The sequence below is a fragment of the Myxine glutinosa genome, chromosome 3 (genome assembly GCF_964187855.1).
Source record: "Myxine glutinosa chromosome 3, kmMyxGlut1.1, whole genome shotgun sequence".
Classification (NCBI taxonomy): Eukaryota; Metazoa; Chordata; class Myxini; order Myxiniformes; family Myxinidae; genus Myxine; species Myxine glutinosa.
Window position 1 is genome coordinate 115,087,152 of NC_136263.1, and position 19,557 is coordinate 115,106,708.

The 19,557-nt window shown below is 49.7% G+C and overlaps 1 protein-coding gene across 5 annotated transcripts in view; it reads right to left on the reverse strand.

Annotated features, from left to right (window-relative positions):
- LOC137418019 (valine--tRNA ligase, mitochondrial) overlaps positions 1 to 4,633 on the reverse strand; it is a 170,849-nt gene extending 166,216 nt beyond the window's left edge. For 2 of the 5 annotated variants that reach the window (XM_078774490.1, XM_078774488.1), the window contains exons 1-2: positions 4,231 to 4,611; positions 1,100 to 1,178 (exon numbers count right to left, since the gene is read on the reverse strand). In XM_078774490.1, coding sequence (XP_078630616.1) covers positions 1,100 to 1,178; positions 4,231 to 4,428 — 277 coding nt within the window. In that variant the 5' untranslated portion in view covers positions 4,429 to 4,611. Of the gene's footprint in view, positions 1 to 1,099; positions 1,179 to 4,224 lie in introns of all 5 variants that reach the window. The other 3 variants (XM_078774487.1, XR_013622867.1, XM_078774489.1) reach the window with 3 other exon arrangements.
- Between the last annotated feature and the right edge of the window lie 14,924 nt (positions 4,634 to 19,557).

Consider the following 19,557-nt stretch of genomic DNA (forward strand, 5'->3'; position numbering starts at 1 on the left):
GACCCAGGGAATTCCGTCATCCCTGGTGTTGGGCTAGCGGCTAGGGTGCCGGCTTAGGATCCAAGGATCCTGGGTTCGAATCCCGGTCGATCACTGAATTAACGCCAGGGGGATTGACTCAGCCTGTCATCCTTCCGAGGTCGGCTAATTGAGTACCAGTTCACTGGTAATTCCCTGTTTGTCGTTAAAGGCGGCAAAAAGGGTTGGCGTCAGGAAGGGCATCCGGCCGTAAAACATTGCTTCAAATAGGGGACCGAAAAACAACAACAACCACGGTTCCCGAAAAAGGCCAACCCCCGCTTTGCGGGGAAAAATGGCCTCAAAGGTGGTTTTTTTTTTATTCAGACGAAACCTGGTGGACAGGTTTGATGTGTGACGAGGACAAATTTATTGGATTTTCGTGAAGATCTGAATCTGGATGCAAGGATTCTATAGTTTATTAAAACTATTTTTCATTGAACGATAGGACCAAAAACGACATATATATATATATATATATATATAGCATGATATTTCAAAAAATTGTGGACATATATATACAATTTATATAGTATGATATATAGCATGACAAAACTTGGTGGATGAAATGGGTCAGTGACAAGGACAGTTTGGTTCAGGTCCGATTTTGGTTCAGGTCCAGATCCAAATCCGGCCTATCAGTGGGATACAAAATGTAAACTGTTCAGCCTGGCGGAGGTGTGCGCTCTACCGTGCGCCGTTCTAGATCAGTTCTATGTTCTAGCCCCTCCATGAGCATCGACATCGTATACAAAAAGAAAAATGCACGACCACTACAGTTTGTCTTGTTTTTTTACCCAGGGCACAGAATGATACTTGAACGTCACTACAGACAGTTGTGGTTTCTGTGTAAAGTGCAAATGTCAATCTCCAACGTTTTGCTGGTGACATGACAACAAAAATCTACACCATAATTAATTTACCTGTGGATTAAAAAAGATTGCTGGCTCTCAAAAAAGGTTTAGGCTAAAGTTTTTTTTTCAATAAAAGGTAAACAAAACCTTCCGCAACTCATAAAATTACATTTGTAAATGACACTTTATAATTTGCAAGTAAAGAAATATATATTTTAAAAATTTACCTTTCTTTTCTCCCTTTGGTGTAGGTATGTCATACACGTGAAATTCTTTCGGAAACTTGAGATTATTGTTTTCTGATTTCTGTAAGAAAATAAATATTAAAGACAAAGAGAAATCCTACAACTCTTCCAAGACATCAGCCATTTACAACTAACTGCTTTTGTTCATCACCAGAAGTTGTGTCATATAGTTCAAAACTCGTTCAAACTACAGTTGAAGAGTTGTGTTTGAATACCAAAAATATTTGGCAAACTTGGTAACAGTGGGAATGCCAAAAAAAATTCAATACATGATTTTCATCACCTCATTGAATAAATTGATTTTTCGCCCACTATTTGCAGGAAATTCTAAACAGCCATTGATGTATTATCTTCAGATCTCAAACAAATAAAGCGAATTAATTTTGCAGAAAATATAGCCACACACATATGGGAGAGCAGGTGCACACACACCACAGCATAGGTGTGAGCATGGCAAACCGGCACACAGAGAGACAAACAAGTAAAGTCAGACACGAGGCATAGAGGCACTGGCAGATAAGAGACGCTCAGGCACAAACCCAAGCACGGGCGCAGGTGCAGATAGGGCAGGTACACATGTGAGCGTAGGGAGAGCAGGCATGGGCACAGGCAGGCGTGAGGAGTACTGGCTTGGGTGTGGGCAGGAACATGTGCGGACACGGGGAGGCACGGACACGTGAAGGCACATGAACAAACAGGCAGACACAGACACAAAAACAGGGAGACGCAGACGCAGAAGCAGGGAAATGCAGAAGCAGGGAGACGCAGAAGCAGGGAGACGCAGAAGCAGGGAGACGCAGAAGCAGGGAGACGCATAAGCAGGGAGACGCATAAGCAGGGAGACGCATAAGCAGGGAGGGCAGAAGCAGGGAGGGGCAGAAGCAGGGAGACGCAGTAGCAGGGAGACGCAGTAGCAGGGAGACGCATAAGCAGGGGGAGGCAGAAGCAGGGAGAGGCAGAAGCAGGGAGAGGCAGAAGCAGGGAGAGGCAGAAGCAGGTAGGGGCAGAAGCAGGGAGGAGCAGAAGCAGGGAGATGCATAAGCAGGGAGGGGCAGACACAGGGAGGGGCAGACACAGGGAGGGGCATAAGCAGGGAGGGGCATAAGCAGGGAGGGGCAGACGCAGGGAGGCGCAGACGCAGGGAGACGCAGAATCAGACAGACGCAGGGAGACGCAGACAGAAGCAGGGAGACGCAGACAGAAGCAGGGAGACGCAGACAGAAGCAGGGAGACGCAAACAGAAGCAGGGAGACGCAGACAGAAGCAGGGAGACGCAGACAGAAGCAGGGAGACGCAGACAGAAGCAGGGAGACGCAGACAGAAGCAGGGAGACGCAGACAGAAGCAGGGAGACGCAGACAGAAGCAGGGAGACGCAGACAGAAGCAGGGAGACGCAGACAGAAGCAGGGAGACGCAGACAGAAGCAGGGAGACGCAGACAGAAGCAGAGAGACGCAGACAGAAGCAGAGAGACGCAGACAGAAGCAGGGAGACGCAGACAGAAGCAGGGAGACGCAGACAGAAGCAGGGAGACGCAGACAGAAGCAGGGAGACGCATAAGCAGGGAGGCCCAGACGCAGGGAGACACAGAAGCAGGGAGACGCAGAAGCAGGGAGACGCAGAAGCAGGGAGACGCAGAAGCAGGGAGACGCAGAAGCAGACAGAGACGCAGGGAGACGCAGACAGAGACGCATGGAGACGCAGACAGAGACGCAGACAGAGACACAGACAGGGAGACGCAGGGAGACACAGGGAGAGAGGGAGCCGAAGACAGAGACGCAGACAGAGATGCAGACGCAGACGCAGACAGAGACGCAGACACAGACAGAGACGCAGACACAGACAGAGACGCAGACACAGACAGAGACGCAGACACAGACAGAGACGCAGACACAGACGCAGACACAGACAGAGACACAGGCAGAGACACAGGCAGAGACGCAGGCAGAGATGCAGACAGAGACGCAGACAGAGACGCAGGGAGACGCAGGGAGACGCAGACAGAGACGCAGACAGAGACGCAGACAGAGACGCAGACAGACACGCAGACAGAGACGCAGGGAGACGCAGGGAGACACAGACGGAGATGGAGACGGAGATGGAGACGCAGACGCAGACAGAGACGCAGGGAGACGCAGGGAGACGCAGACGCAGACAGACGCAGACAGACGCAGGGAGATGCAGGAAGACACAGACGGAGATGGAGACGCAGACGCAGACAGAGACGCAGGGAGACGCAGACAGAGACGCAGGGAGATGCAGAGGGAGACGCAGACGCAGACAGAGACACAGGGAGACGCAGACAGAGATGCAGGGAGACGCAGGGAGAGACGCAGGGAGAGACGCAGACAGAGACGCAGACAGAGACGCAGACAGAGACGCAGACAGACGCAGACAGACGCAGGGAGACGCAGACAGGGACAGGGAGGCGCAGGGAGACGCAGTCACAGAGACGCAGACACAGAGAGGCAGACACAGAGACGCAGACACAGAGACGCAGACACAGAGACGCAGACACAGAGACGCAGACGCAGACACAGACGCAGACACATACGCAGAGACGCAGACACAGAGACGCAGAGACAGAGACGCAGACACAGAGACTCAGACACAGAGACGCAGACACAGAGACGCAGACACAGAGACGCAGATACAGAGACGCAGAGAGACACGGAGGCACAGGGAAGCGCAGACAGACGCAGGGAGACACAGTGAGACGCAGGGAGACGCAGGGAGATGCAGGGAGACGCAGACAGAGACGCAGACAGACGCAGACAGAGACGCAGGGAGACGCAGACGAGACGCAGGGAGACGCATGGAGATGCAGACAGAGACGCAGACAGAGACGCAGACAGAGACGCAGACAGAGACGCAGGGAGACGCAGACAGAGATGCAGACAGAGACGCAGACAGAGACGCAGGGAGAGACGCAGGGAGAGACGCAGACAGAAAAGCAGGGAGACGCAGACAGACGCAGACAGAGACGCAGACAGAGACGCAGGGAGACGCAGACAGAGACGCAGACAGAGACGCAGGGAGACATGGTAATGCATCACATAGTCTGCAGAGGCAGACGCAGAAGGAGACGCAGACGCAGAGACAACTTACACTTACAGACATTCCATAACTGGCACTGGCTCTCAACTTCTCTTCTTTCCTTTGCTTTCTGTGCAACTTGTTCCAACGATCCTTGTCCTGCTGAAACTTCTCATTACCTCCAACTCCACACATCCTGCTGCCGCATGACACTGACAGTGCAGCACAACTCGCCCATCGTCTGGTCTTGTGCAGTTGTCGGGATGTGATAAGCATTTCTGGCGCCAAAACCACGAGAGCAAAAAAAACAACAACCAAGATGTAAAGTAAAGTTCAAAGAAACGCGAGTCTGATGAACAACTTCATTCAGAATGAGCTCAAAAATGGGAAAATAAGACCAAGCCGAAGTTGGTCAAAACGAATCACGCGACCACGAGGTCAGCAAGCACCGCTTACTGTAGCTGGAATTCTGGAAACAACAACGAAAACCATTTCCACGTTTGCTGCTCATTTAATATCTCACTGTGTCGTACTTTATTGTACTAGCATCAAAAAATGGTTTTAAACTTTCATTTTAATGTGTCTCACCAAACTGAGTTTGTGGGAAAAGCAGAGAAAGGAGGAAGCCATATTAGCTGATAAACTTAACAATACACCCTATAATGTTTATATCAAATGCATGGCTTTATTGTTGTTTTACTGTTCAAACAATCGTTTAATAATATCAAGATTGTAAAACCGAGACCGTCTGCTGCGATTGGTGATGCATAATACAATGAAACCTTTGCGATGAGACATTGACCAATTCCCTCATAGTCATAAATAGTACGTCCGTTAGGCGTTAATATCTCTGACAGTAAATCGTAAGCTCGGTATTTTTAAAAGCTGTTTTTTGTTTAAAACAGAAACAAGGATTAAGTTTAACCCGATCAAAATTACTGACATCATGTGCAGATTCTGCTTTCTGCTCTCGTGTGCAGCAAAGTGTGGGTCTCGTCATTGACTGGGGGCGTGGCTCTTCGCTGATGGAGTGCTCTCTGTAGATTAGTTCATGATGCCGGCGATAGCTCGCCTACTCTTCGCGAAGGACATCGTGGGATCTTTAACGTACAGTAACTAATGGAAGCAGCGGGACGCCGAGTGTAATGTCCATCCGCGGGACGGGACACACATTGATGAGCTGCCCTGCCTGTGAAACACTGACATTGTGGCGGACACGATGGCTCGCTGGCGCGATGACATCATTCCGCGCACCAGGAGGGTGTCGGCCACGCCCGAGGGGTAGGCGTGGCCTCGGGATATACACGGGGCTCACAGCCCCGAGCAGTGAGCACTGCAGTGCTATAGTTTGAACCGTGAAATAAAGACGCTTGTGGTTACATCGTTGTTGCTTCCTTTATTGGCAAAACAAGTCGTGCGCATAGCACCGCACTACATTGGTGACCTCGACTAGTTCAGCCGACGCTGAACTACAGAACGCGCCATGACGAGCAGCAACGCGGTAGCGGTGAAACTCCCTGAGTTTTGGGAAGCTCAGGCGGAGATATGGTTTATGCAGGCCGAAGCCCAGTTTCAGCTTCGTGGCATAACGGCCCAACGAGACGCGCTATTTCCACGTCATCGCCGCCCTCGGCCCCGGCACAGCCGCCCGAGTCGTGTCTGTCCTGCGGAACCCACCGGCCGACCACAGGTACGAGGCGCTCAAGCGTCGCCTCATCGCCACGTTCGGCCTCACAGGACGAACGGGCCGACCGTCTCCTGGACGTTCCCGACCTCGGCGACACGCGACCATCGGTCCGAATGGACAACATGCTGTCGCTACTGGGGGACAAAGCACCGGATTTTTTATTCCGGGCGCTCTTCTTACGCCAGCTACCGGCCCAGGTACGCCTCGCGTTGGCCGGTTCCAAGATAAAGGAACCCCGCACGCTGGCCGTCGAGGCCGACAAGTTTTTTGCGGTGTGTGACATGCGGGCGAGCTCCGGTTGCGGCCGTCGTGGATCCCGGTGCTGACGCTGATGCTGATGCACCACACCTCGTGGATCTCGAGGCTGATGCACACTGCGTGGCCGCCGCCACGCCCCGCCCACCACCACCACAAAAACTGTGGCCTCCGCCTTCGCGCAAACCTGGTGCTATTTCCACGCCAGGTTTGGCCACAAGGCGAAGAATTGTTGCCCGCCGTGCTCCTTCGGCAAGTCGGGAAACTACAAAGCCGGCGCTCGGTAGCGGCCCTGAGCGTCGGCCATTCCGGCAGCCTCCTGTTTGTCATGGACACCTTGTCTGGGCGTCGCTTCCTCTGCGACACGGGCGCACAGGTGAGCGTTATCCCCGCCTCCACATTCGACAAGCGAGCCGCGGGTTGGGGCCCCGCGCTGCTTGCAGCCAACGGTACGCCCATACGCACCTTCGGGAAGCGCTGCCTCTCCCTGCGGTTCGGAGGGCAACGCTTTCAATGGACTTTCGTAACCGCCAGCGTGCCCATGGCATTGCTCGGTGCGGATTTCCTGTGTGCAAATGGGCTGTTGATGGATGTTAAGAACAGGCGCCTTGTCCAGGCGGAAACGTTCAGCTCGCTGGCTTGCACGCTGAGCAGTTCGTTGGGCAGCTTCCTGAGCGGCTCACCAAGCGGCTCGCCAAGCGGCTTGCTGAGCGGTCTGATCCCGGCGAAGTTGGTTTGTATGCTCCCGGCAGCAGACGAGTTCACCCGCCCTCCTCGCCAGCTTTCCGGCCCTCACGCGGCCCACCTTCTCGGCGGTGGCTGTCAAGCACGGGGTGGAACATCACATACCCACCGCGGGCCACCGGTCTACGCCCGGGCCCGCCGCCTCGAACCAACGAAGCTCGCGGTGGCGAGAGCGGAGTTCGCTACACTGGAGCGGCTGGGCATCGTGCGGCGGCTCCAAGAGTGCTTGGGCATCGCCGTTACACATCGTGCCGAAGCCTGGCAGGGGATGGCGGCCGTGCGGGCACTACCGCCGCCTCAACGATGCCACCACCCCCGACCGTCCCTCACATCCAGGACTTTTCCGCCCGGTTGGCGAAAATGTCCTGCTTTTCTAAGGTGGACCTCATACGAGGATACCACCAGGTCCCCGTCCGGCCAGAGGACATCCCGAAGATGGCCGTCATTACGCCATTCGGCCTTTTCGAGTTCCTTCGGATGCCCTTCGGTTTGAAGAATGCGGCTCAGGCGTTCCAACGTCTGATGGACAGCGTCTTGCGTGACCTGGATTTCGTCTATGTCTACCTGGACGACATCCTTGTCGCAAGCGTGTCCTGCGAAGAGCACCTCCGCCATCTCCGCACACTCTTCGAATGCCTGGTCCAGCGTGGCCTGATCGTGAACCCCGCCAAGTGCCGGTTCGGCGTCGCCGAGATCGACTTTTTGGGGCACCGCGTCACCAGGCACGGGGCCATCCCCTTACCAGCGAAAGTGGAGGCGGTCAAGGGGTTTATGCGCCCCCGCATGATCAGGGGGCTCCAGGAGTTCCTGGGCATGGTGAACTTTTACCACCGTTTCCTGCCCCGCATCGCCCAGCTCCTGCGCCCCCTGCACGAGGCCCTCCGGGGGAAGCCGGGCAAAGGTGACGTCGTTTGGACCGAGCAGATGGACGCGGCGTTCGCGGGCGCGAAGCTCGCCCTGGTTAACGCCACCATGCTCGCGCACCCGGCACCCGATGCACCAATCGCCCTCACCACCGACGCGTCGGACCACGCGGTGGGCATGGTGCACGAGCAATGGGTGCGTGGAGCTTGGCAACCGCTGGCGTTTTTCAGCAGGCAGCTTCGCCCGCACGAACGCCGGTACAGTACCTTCGACCCCGAGTTGCTCGGGCTTCACCTGGCGGTCAGGCACTTTCGCCATCTGCTCGAGGGCCGTTCGTTCACGGCCTTCGTCGACCACAAGCCCCTGATCTTCGCGATGGCCAAGGTCGCCGAGCCGTGGTCGGCCCAGCAGCAGCGTCACCTCTCGGACGTGTCCGAGTACACGAAGGACATCCGGCACGTCGCGGGGAAGGACAACCCGGTGGCGGATTGCCTTTCCCGGTCCGTCGCCCACGTGGTCCACCTCGGCATCGACTATGCCCGGATGGCGGCGGACTAGACCACCGACCCCGACGTCCAGGCCTTGCGGACCGCTGTCACGGGCCTCCACGTCACCAAGGTGCCGTTCGACAGCGCGGGCACGGCACTCTTGTGCGACGTCTCTCTCGCGCGGCCTCGCCCCATCGTGCCCGCGGGCTGACAGCGCCGGGTTTTTGACGCCATCCACGGCCTGTCCCACCCGGGCACGAAGGCCTCCCAGAGGCTGGTCGCCGACAAGTTTGTCTGGCATGTCCTCCGGAAGGTCGTCCGCGATTGGACCAGGATGTGCCTCGCGTGCCAGCACGCGAAGGTGCACCGCCACACCCAGGCCCCGTTGGCCCCGTTTACGGTGCCCGAACGTCGGTTCGACCACGTTCATGTGGACTTGGTGGGACCTCTGCTCCCCTCGCGGGGTTTCACCCACGTCCTCACCATGGTGGACCGCACCACCCGATGGCCGGAGGCCGTGCCTTTGGCGGCGGACGTTGCGCAGGCGTTCATCGCCACCTGGGTTGCCCGGTTCGGCGCCCTCTCGGACATCTCGTCCGACCGCGGCCCCCAGTTCACCTCAGAGCTCTGCGCGGCGGTCGCGCGGGGGCTTGGTGTCCAGCTGCACCGTACCACGGCCTATCATCCCCAGGCCGACGGCCTGTGCGAGCGTTTCCACCGCTCCTTAAAGGCCGCGCTCCGGGCCACCCTCCGTGACGGCGGCTGGGTTGACAGGCTCCCCTGGGTCCTGCTGGGCCTCCGGACGGCGCCCAAGGATGACCTGCACGCATCCGCGGCGGAGTTGGTCTTCGGACAACCGCTGCGGGTGCCGGGCGAGTTCCTCCCCGACTCCATGGCACCATGGTCCGCGGCGCAGTAGCGCTGCAGGAGACCGCTCAGAGGTTCGCCCCGGTGCCGACGGCGCACCACGGGCGCCTGCCAATGCACGTCGCCCCGGAGCTTCGCACGGCGGAGTACATGTTCGTCCGACACGACGCCCACCAGACACCGCTGTGGCCCCCGTACGACGGGCCCTTCCGCGTGCTGGAGACCGGGGCGAAGCACTTCACCCTGGACATCGGCGGTACTCCGGACCGCGTGTCCGTGGACCGCCTCAAACCGGCCCACCTCAATGTGGACCACCCCCCGCCAGTGGCTCAGCCCCCACGTCGGGGCTGCCCCCCGGCGGGCGGACCCCCGGCACCGCCCAACCCCGCCGGCACGCCGCCCCCCGGGCCCGCACCCATCCCAGGGGCAGCCGGTGGCATCCCAGCATCCCAGACGCCGCCAGCCACCAGAGGGCGCTTCGGCCGGGTCATCCGTTTGCCCCGCAAACTGACCCTTCAGGTTCGCGGGAATTCTGGGGGGGGCACGTGTGGCGGACACGATGGCTCGCTGGCGCGATGACATCATTCCGTGCACCAGGAGGGTGTCGGCCACGCCCGAGGGGTAGGCGTGGCCTCGGGATATACACGGGGCTCACAGCTCCGAGCACTGCAGTGCTATAGTTTGATCCGTGAAATAAAGACGCTTGTGGTTACATCGTTGTTGCTTCCTTTATTGGCAAAACAGGTCGTGCGCATAGCACCGCACTACAACATGACAGTTAATATAGCTGGGTCGGGATTCAACTCCAAGCTCGGCATCTTAGAGGCGAGTGTACCTGTGCGTACCTCATACCAGATATAACTATGGCTATGACTATGACTACATACTATGTAGGCTATGACTATCCTGCCACTCATACCAGATATGGGCGTGCCAATGTTGACTATCAAAGCATTACCCAAACCGCCTAGTCATCGTGGTCTTTGATGGGTGTGGTGCTCAACTCAGCACCAAGGTTGTCAAGCAGTCCAGGAGAGCCAGCAAGTTTACATCTGCAGCCATTGCTGTATCACCACAGATCAACACATCCACAACACAAGCAGAGTTTCTGGGGAATGGAGCAAACAAGACATCGCTGATGAAGTTGGTCATAACAGAGCTGAGGGCTGTTGGCATTCTTACCCGTCAAGCAGAATCTGATGCTGATAACCTCATTGTCAGCACAGCTCTTGAGTACAGCAATGTCGATCTGGGGGTTCATGTTGTCTCCAAAGATGCAGATATCATGATATCTCTGCTTCATCGTAAGCCACCCGGTGAGTCGATCATACTCATTAATCCTCAATCCGGTGGGGGTGGAGCCTAAGTATGTAGATATTGACCAGCTCCAAGTTTCTCTGGGCCCTTTGAAGGAAGTGATTCTTTTCGCCCATGCCTTCACGGGGACTGACACGACATCAGCAGCATACCGCCGAGGTAAGGCTCAAGCGTGTCAGCTGCTGAGAAACGGATCCACTCTGAGAGACGAGATGTCTTTATTCTATAAGAAGGACGCGTCTCAGGAAGAAATCGGTGTTGCGGGTGAGCATTTCTTTCTTGCCTGGTATGGTGCCGAAAAATTTGCCTAACTGAACAATGCTCGGTTCGTCAAGCTTAAGCAAATGATTGCGAAGCAGTCTGTGACAAATGTCATGAACCTTGCTGTCCTCCCTCCCACATCTGGTTGAGCCAAGCAGCATAGTCTGCGGGCATATCTACTGATTCAGCAGTGCCAGGGTGTTAAGCTTGATTGTACCCAGTGGGGCTGGGAGATGCGGGCAGATGTACTTTGTCCAGTGGGTTCAGCAAACCCATCTGCCCCTGAGAGACTCCTGGAACTCATATTCTGCAACGGTAAAATGGGATGCAAGACAGCCTCTTGCAAGTGCAGGAAGGCAAGTCGTGCATGCACACCAATGTGTGAAACATGTCTAGGAGAGAACTTATAATGCCCCAGTTGTTGAGGAGATCGATTAGATTACCTTAAATCCCCTTGTACTTGCACTTGCTTGCTTACTTACTTGCTTGTATTCCCTTGGACGCACTAAATTATTCAATTGTTTTGTATGTTTTGTATGCTAAAAAACCCCACGACAGCTTAACACAACCAATTTCCTGTTGTTTATATTAAAATCTGGTATGAATTCAGAAGTGTCATTTATTATTCTATAACAATTGGTTCAACAATTATCACAAGTATCACAATTACAGCTTTTTAGTGGTGGCAATTTTCAACATATGCAAATTTAGATGCCTAATTTGCCTAATTTGACCCCCTCAATGACCCTGTAGCCACCCAAAAACCTTGGAAATGAGTTCTCCACCCTAAAATTAGTGGAACTAGACATGTTAAATATGCTTCTATCCTCTTCGGTTCAAAAGTTATAAATTTTACCTTCGCCGGTGTCGGCCATCTTGGAAATATGTAAATTAGGTACCTTCAACCCCCAGGAATTATGGGGAATTTTCTGCAAAGCTTTTATAGGGTATTTAGGTCATTTCAGCCAATTTTCATCTCTGTCCCCAATTTTTCTCACCTAAAATTATTTTTCCTCCACTAAAAGGACAGGAAGGAGTGAATATAAATACAAACGAGGTAAGAAAAAGGAAACCGAGGAGGGAAAAGGGAGGCAGAAGGGGGTGGGGGAAGGGGGGGAGGCCGAAGCCCCGAAGTGTTGGGTCTGATCAAAGGGGAGGGGTTGGGGCACAAATGCAGAGTAAGGATGTGAAGATAAACGAACAGGGGGAAGGAAAAGGTGAGATACGACGCGGAAAGGGACAAAAGAGTAGAACAGCAGAGCAGCTCGTACCTCACCACACATGCACAGCCGCCATCTTGCCACGCCCAAACACACCGACAGCCAGCATTTGGCGAGAGAGAGGGAGGGCGAGAGAGAGAGGGGGGGAGAGGGAGGGGGAGGGAGAGGGAGAGAGAGTTTGAGAGAGAGAGAGAGAGGGAGAGAGAGACATTTTGTTCCCCTTTATTACTAGGAAATCGGTGTACATGATAAAAAGTCATTTGACGCATTTCATATAAATAAGGATAGGGGTTACATGAGAGCAAGGGCTAAAGTTTACAAATTAACTTGGAGGACACCATCAACCAAACCTCAAAGGGATTCCTTCATGCACCATCGATGTGAGAAAAGTGTACAATCAATGAATTCAAACTCCAGATGTAAACGAGACGTAAATGGGCCTTTAAAAATCATTAAAACATCATCATCAGATAAAATTAGTGCACGAATGGTTTGCATTTTGTGCTTCCTTGATAAATAAATAGCAAGTTTTGCCTCCGCAAACAGATAGATGGCTGAAATACATTCCTCTTTACACCGGTAAGAAATATTAAAACCAAATATAAAAACCAAACCAAGCCCTTCAATCATTCGTGATAAAACTATAAAAGGAGCCAACCTCATACATTCAAAAAAAGCATGAAAAACAGATTCAGGGACATCACAGAAGGGATACATATCCGAGTTGTCAGGGCATATGCAGTGAGATAAAACGTTTGAAGATAAAATATAATGTGCCAGTCGCCATTGCAGGTCCCCAGTGCGTTTGACAATGGGTGCCCTATACATGGTGAGCCATTTGATTGTTGCAGAAGCGCCGATTTGGAGCAGAGGTCTCTAGTGTGTTTGTGGTTCTGTCGGTTTACAGGTAACAAGAATTCCAACACACAAGGAATAAACAGAGGATTTCTCCATTGTATTAAAAGGAATAAGACCTTGGAAAGAAATTAAAAGTTTTGGAAAGGGGCAATGGGACACTTGGTCCTTTCCATTGGTCATTTCATGAACCTAGAAATGTACTATCCTATGAAGTTTTTTGATGGATTTGTACTCCCATGGGTTCCTACAAAAAATTCAGCTTGGTTGCCCAAACTTCATCTTTGGGCAACTCTGGTAAATTCCATAAATCCGAGACGGACTCTGGTGGCCATATTGCAAAGTTAACTTTGGAACCGTTTGTCCAAGAATGATGTATAATACCTCTTTTAAGGGGTTTTGGGAGGTGTATAATCCATTCCAGATGTTATTTTTTCGGTTCAAGGTGAAGATCAGGTCAAGATCAAAGGACAAGTTATGACACGGTCCCATTTTGGACTCTCAGAAGACAAATTGCATTATTTTAGTCATTACGTGGATAATTTGTTCATATTTCAAGATGGCCTACACATGTTCCTATAATTTTGGGAGTACAAGTCAATGTTGCCTTTGCGGAGGCAACCATGCTCGTCGATGAGCGATGGAAGCACTGCACACAGCTCGTAGGCGAACAGCGGACCAATCTCCATCTGCCGCTGCTGACCAATTATCAAGAGCCAGAGAAAGATGTTCTCAAGGTCGATGACTCGCCTGACCTTGCTGCCCTTGACCTGCTTCTTGAGAACGTTGATCGTCTTCATGGGGCTACTGATAGGGTCGTAAAACCCATCAGGGAGACTGGCGCTGTACTTGCTCTCCATCTTTTCTCCAATCACAATCAAATCAGCCACATTTACTTCAGCAGGGGCAATTTGGCCAGTGACAGGATTTTACAGATGAGGGCGGTGATCTTCCAAGGGGTGAATGTACTTCTCCACCTCCACATCAATGACACGCCGGTGCTTCAACTCCTCCTTGTGCTGTTTTTGCACAGACTGATCTGGTGGATCAGCAGAGTAGATGTAGTCCACGCGGTCTGACACATGCACGGTGACGGGGAAAGTGTCAATCCACTCACAAACAAGCTCAGCAGACAGAGGCATGCCTTGGAGAGCTCCCTTGCCGATTTTGATGGCAGTCTGCTCAACAAACTGATCACCAGAGACAGCGTTCCAGTAGCCTTCATGGCGCCGACAGACAAAAGCACCGGACACAAGGCCCGTCTTGGCCTCAGCAGGGATTGCATGCATTTCCAGCAGGTACTGGGTGAGATAGCAGGCGTACTGTACATGACCAGCAAGGAAGAAGTACTTCAGCATGCGCTCCATGGTCAGCTGCTTTAGGTAGAAGTCACCCTCTCTCTCTCTGCATGCTCAAACTGGTGGACAAGGAGTGTGTGGAGAAGGAAATTGTCCACCCAGTGCCGGCCAGTAGGATGGAGGCAAGCAGTGTCTAGATACTTCTCTATCTACTCAAAGGTCTTTGGCCCTGATGATAGAAACCGCTTCAAGAGTGGCTGATATGCCCCGAAAGGACCGCAAGGCTTTCACCCAGGACTTCTCATTGAAGATACCTGTCAGACCCCCATATGCTGCAGATACATATACATCCAACGCTGAACCTTTCATTAGCTTCACGATGCAGCCAATGAACGACTGTATAAATATGCATCCCACCAGGATGGGCGATTACGTTCTGGAACTGCAAGGGCTGGTAACAGCACACCTGTTTGATTACTACAAACAACTGCATGTCAATGGAAAGATGAACATATGTCATCCCCATGTCAAGCAGTGACCTCTGCATGTACGTACGTGAGTGTTGTGAGGATGGTGTCCAGGTGTGAGGGTGGCACGTCAATCAATGGACCGAACATATAGGTCCATGCAGGTTTGAGTACGCCCTGGCTCCTGGCTAGCTGATTGTTGAATCCATTCCACTCCATAGCATCTTGCCCCTGGCTCAGGCTGTTGAGCCACTGGGCAGCCACCAGACTGGCCTGTCGACCACTAGCCTCGGTGTAGCTGATCCCAAGGGTCTTACCAGTGGCCACTGCAGGGGGCTTCACCTTCTTAGGGCCAGTATAGTGCATAAGTGGTACGGGCCTGTTATTTCCCACAGACTTGGCCTGCTTTAACGTGAGGCGAGGGATTATGAAGGTACTGATGCCAGGCTGAGCACTGCCGGCCTCGATGATCCCAGCTGGCTGCCTCTGAAACTCTGTTGCCATGGTGTGGGTCTCACGGCAACCATTTGGAGTTGACACCAGCAAGTCGAAGTTGTCATACCAGCCAAATACGATTCCAACTGTCCGACAGAGGCCCATCATCCGATGTAGCGTGGCAGCATTGTCACTGACATACTTCTCCGCCGACTTCCGGAACTGCAGCACCTCGTAATATGACACAATGTACCCATGCTCATATAAGATCCGAATGAGATCACTGCTACCAAATTTGTGGTGTAGTTTCACACCCAACCCAAGCATTGTTTGGTTACGTTCATTGGTAATGTGAGATTGTATGGATTGTGACAGGCTCAGTGACGCTTTTGTGATTTCACCTTTTGACCTGAGCTTTGAGACAAACCTAAGCAGTGTAGCACTTGTCTGTTGCTTTGTTTTGGCATGGGTGACATCACCAAGATCAAAGTTGTTATTGTTGAATGGAATGCCACGTGCCTCGGTTGTGATCTTTCTTACAAAGCATCCTCTTTCTCCTTATCCATAGTATCCACTTTGGCAATCTTACAGATTTTACCTACAAGCTCTCTGAATCCAACAATGGATGCACAACCTTCTATATGAAGAACCACAGCATCATCACCCAAATGCGTAACAAGCATGGTAAACATTTGCTTACGCGTTGTGGAAGTGTAACTCAGTGTAACTTATTGGTTGGAACTGGTAACGAACCAAGGTACGAGCAGGTGGTCGTAAGAATGTCAGGAATGCATCTCGCCCTGTCGAAGCTGGGAGTCCTGTTGTGTAGCTTTAGCATGACCCCGGGCTAACACACATTCCCAAGCCCGTACTATTGTCTTTCATCGGGATGCAAAGAGGATGAAGCAAATTCCCAGCAGGGAGGAGAGCGAGCTGGTGCCAGTGAGGCGACTGAGTAAGCAGCGGAGAAGGGATTACGATTTCAGTGCACAGAGGATTAAATGAAGTGTGCCGATATAAACAGAAGAGACTTTGAGCCGAGAGAGCACTCATCCTCAGAAGCCCTGCCCGACGGAATGAACGCGTACCACGGGTTCGGCGCTGCAGCAACGAAAGAGGGACTATGCGGATAGAGTTACCTGGTCCATTGAGTTAAACGGTATTATTTGGTATTGGAATGAAGTGAACAACCAGTGAATAAAGTTGTGATCTTTTGTAACCTGTGACATCATTGGAGTCTTGAGTCTCACCAACACTTCCCCGACAATCTGGAGGCACCGCTGGATTTCGAGTGGACGTCGCCAAGGTAAGCATGGCGTCTTGGGATGGTCCATTATGAAATACGAATTCTGAACATGGTGGAGGATGTGTGTGTGGGGCGTGAAACGTATTTTTGTCACGACCGTCCGAGGTAAAAGTCACGGATGGAACGTTTTAAATGATTCTATTATTCGTGTGCTTGCGAGGATACGTACGTTATACGCTGGGTGTGAAGAGCCTTACTATGGTCTGCGGGCAAATCGGCTCATGAAGTGCACCATGAGGCGATTTGTTTGCCGGTTCGGTAAGGTTCGGTAAGGTCCGTACACGTGTACAATCGTGTACACCCGTTTTAAATAAATAAATAAATAATTTTTTTTCAGTTTTCCCGCCATGTCTAAAACTCGTTTGATTACAATATAAATTAATGACAGACAACGCCATCTCATGCCGGTCCAGAATTATTGTGAAAGATGGCGATTGGATGAAAATTGCATACCGACACTCCCTCACTGTCCCTCATTGTCCCTCATTTCCATTTCGGCTACCTGTCTCTTGCTCCCGCTCCTTCTCCCTCCCCTCCCTCTAGTTCCCATTGGCGGACATTTTGCGAGAAGCAAAGCGTTTTGCAGGAAGCTTCCAGGAAGCTTCCAGGAAGCAAAGCCAGGGCTGTTGTTTTTTCGTGTTTTTCCTCTGCTCCCTGTGCTTGATATATAAATCCCATTCAAAAGTCAAGTGAATTGGATGAAAATTAAGGATTTTTGAAATTGTTGTTGACTTTTGGCCTATGTTGAATAAAATAGTTGCAGGTTGAACTAATTGACTGATATATAAATCCCATTCAAAAGTCAAGTGAATCGGATGAAAATTAAGGATTTTTTGAAATTGTTGTTGACTTTGGGCTATGTTGAATAAAATAGTTGCGGGTTGAACTAATTGACTGATATATAAATCCCATTCAAAATTCAAGTGAATCGGATGAAAATTAAGGATTTTTTGAAATTGTTGTTGACTTTTGGCCTATGTTGAATAAAATAGTTGCGTGTTGAACTAATTGACTGATATATAAATCCCATTCAAAAGTCAAGTGAATCGGATGAAAATTAAGGATTTTTTGAAATTGTTGTTGACTTTGGGCTATGTTGAATAAAAAGTTGTAGATTGCACTAATTGACTGATATATAAATCCCATTCAAAAGTCAAGTGAATTGGATGAAAATTAAGGATTTTTGAAATTGTTGTTGACTTTGGGCTATGTTGAATAAAATAGTTGCGGGTTGAACTAATTGACTGATATATAAATCCCATTCAAAAGTCAAGTGAATCGGATGAAAATTAAGGATTTTTTGAAATTGTTGTTGACTTTGGGCTATGTTGAATAAAAAGTTGTAGATTGCACTAATTGACTGATATATAAATCCCATTCAAAAGTCAAGTGAATTGGATGAAAATTAAGGATTTTTGAAATTGTTGTTGACTTTTGGCCTATGTTGAATAAAATAGTTGCGGGTTGAACTAATTGACTGATATATAAATCCCATTCAAAAGTCAAGTGAATCGGATGAAAATTAAGGATTTTTTGAAATTGTTGTTGACTTTGGGCTATGTTGAATAAAAAGTTGTAGATTGCACTAATTGACTGATATATAAATCCCATTCAAAAGTCAAGTGAATTGGATGAAAATTAAGGATTTTTGAAATTGTTGTTGACTTTTGGCCTATGTTGAATAAAATAGTTGCGGGTTGAACTAATTGACTGATATATAAATCCCATTCAAAAGTCAAGTGAATCGGATGAAAATTAAGGATTTTTTGAAATTGTTGTTGACTTTGGGCTATGTTGAATAAAATAGTTGTGGGTTGAACTAATTGACTGATATATAAAACCCATTATAGTGAATGGGATTGAATGGGATATATAAAGTGAATCGGATGAAAATTAAGGATTTTTTGAAATTGTTGTTGACTTTGGCCTATGTTGAATAAAAAGTTGTAGATTGCACTAATTGACTGATATATAAATCCCATTCAAAAGTCAAGTGAATTGGATGAAAATTAAGGATTTTTGAAATTGTTGTTGACTTTTGGCCTATGTTGAATAAAATAGTTGCGGGTTGAACTAATTGACTGATATATAAATCCCATTCAAAAGTCAAGTGAATCGGATGAAAATTAAGGATTTTTTGAAATTGTTGTTGACTTTGGGCTATGTTGAATAAAAAGTTGTAGATTGCACTAATTGACTGATATATAAATCCCATTCAAAAGTCAAGCGAATTGGATGAAAATTAAGGATTTTTGAAATTGTTGTTGACTTTTGGCCTATGTTGAATAAAATAGTTGCGGGTTGAACTAATTGACTGATATATAAATCCCATTCAAAAGTCAAGTGAATCGGATGAAAATTAAGGATTTTTTGAAATTGTTGTTGACTTTGGGCTATGTTGAATAAAATAGTTGTGAGTTGAACTAATTGACTGATATATAAATCCCATTCAAAAGTCAAGTGAATCGGATGAAAATTAAGGATTTTTTGAAATTGTTGTTGACTTTGGGCTATGTTGAATAAAATAGTTGCGGGTTGAACTAATTGACTGATATATAAATCCCATTCAAAAGTCAAGTGAATTGGATGAAAATTAAGGATTTTTGAAATTGTTGTTGACTTTTGGGCTATGTTGAATAAAATAGTTGTTGATTGAATTAGTTGACGGATATATAAATCCCATTCGAATTGTAAAAATTGTGGTAACGTTTCTTTGTAACTTTGTAACTTTGTAAAGTTGTAACTTTGTAAAGTTTCAACAAAAGTTGTTGTAAAGTTGTAAAGTAAAGTTTGCAACATTGAAATAATGTTTTTGCTAACGTTTCCACAACGTCGCCACAACGTTTCACTTTCGTTGTTGCAACGTTTTGCTCCAACGTTTTGGGAACATTCAAATGTTGGGTTTTGCTAACGTTTCCACAACGTCGCCACAACGTTTCACTTTCGTTGTTGCAACGTTTTGCTCCAACGTTTTGGGAACATTCAAATGTTGGGTTTTGCTAACGTTTCCACAACGTCGCCACAACGTTTCACTTTCGTTGTTGCAACGTTTTGCTCCAACGTTTTGGGAACATTCAAATGTTGGGTTTTGCTAACGTTTCCACAATGTCGCCACAACGTTTCACTTTCGTTGTTGCAACGTTTTGCTCCAACGTTTTGGGAACATTCAAATGTTGGGTTTTGCTAACGTTTCCACAATGTCGCTACAACGTTTCACTTTCGTTGTTGTAACGTTTTGCTCCAACGTTTTGGGAACATTCAAATGTTGGGTTTTGCTGACGTTTCCACAACGTCGCTACAACGTTTCACTTTCGTTGTTGCAACGTTTTGCTCCAACGTTT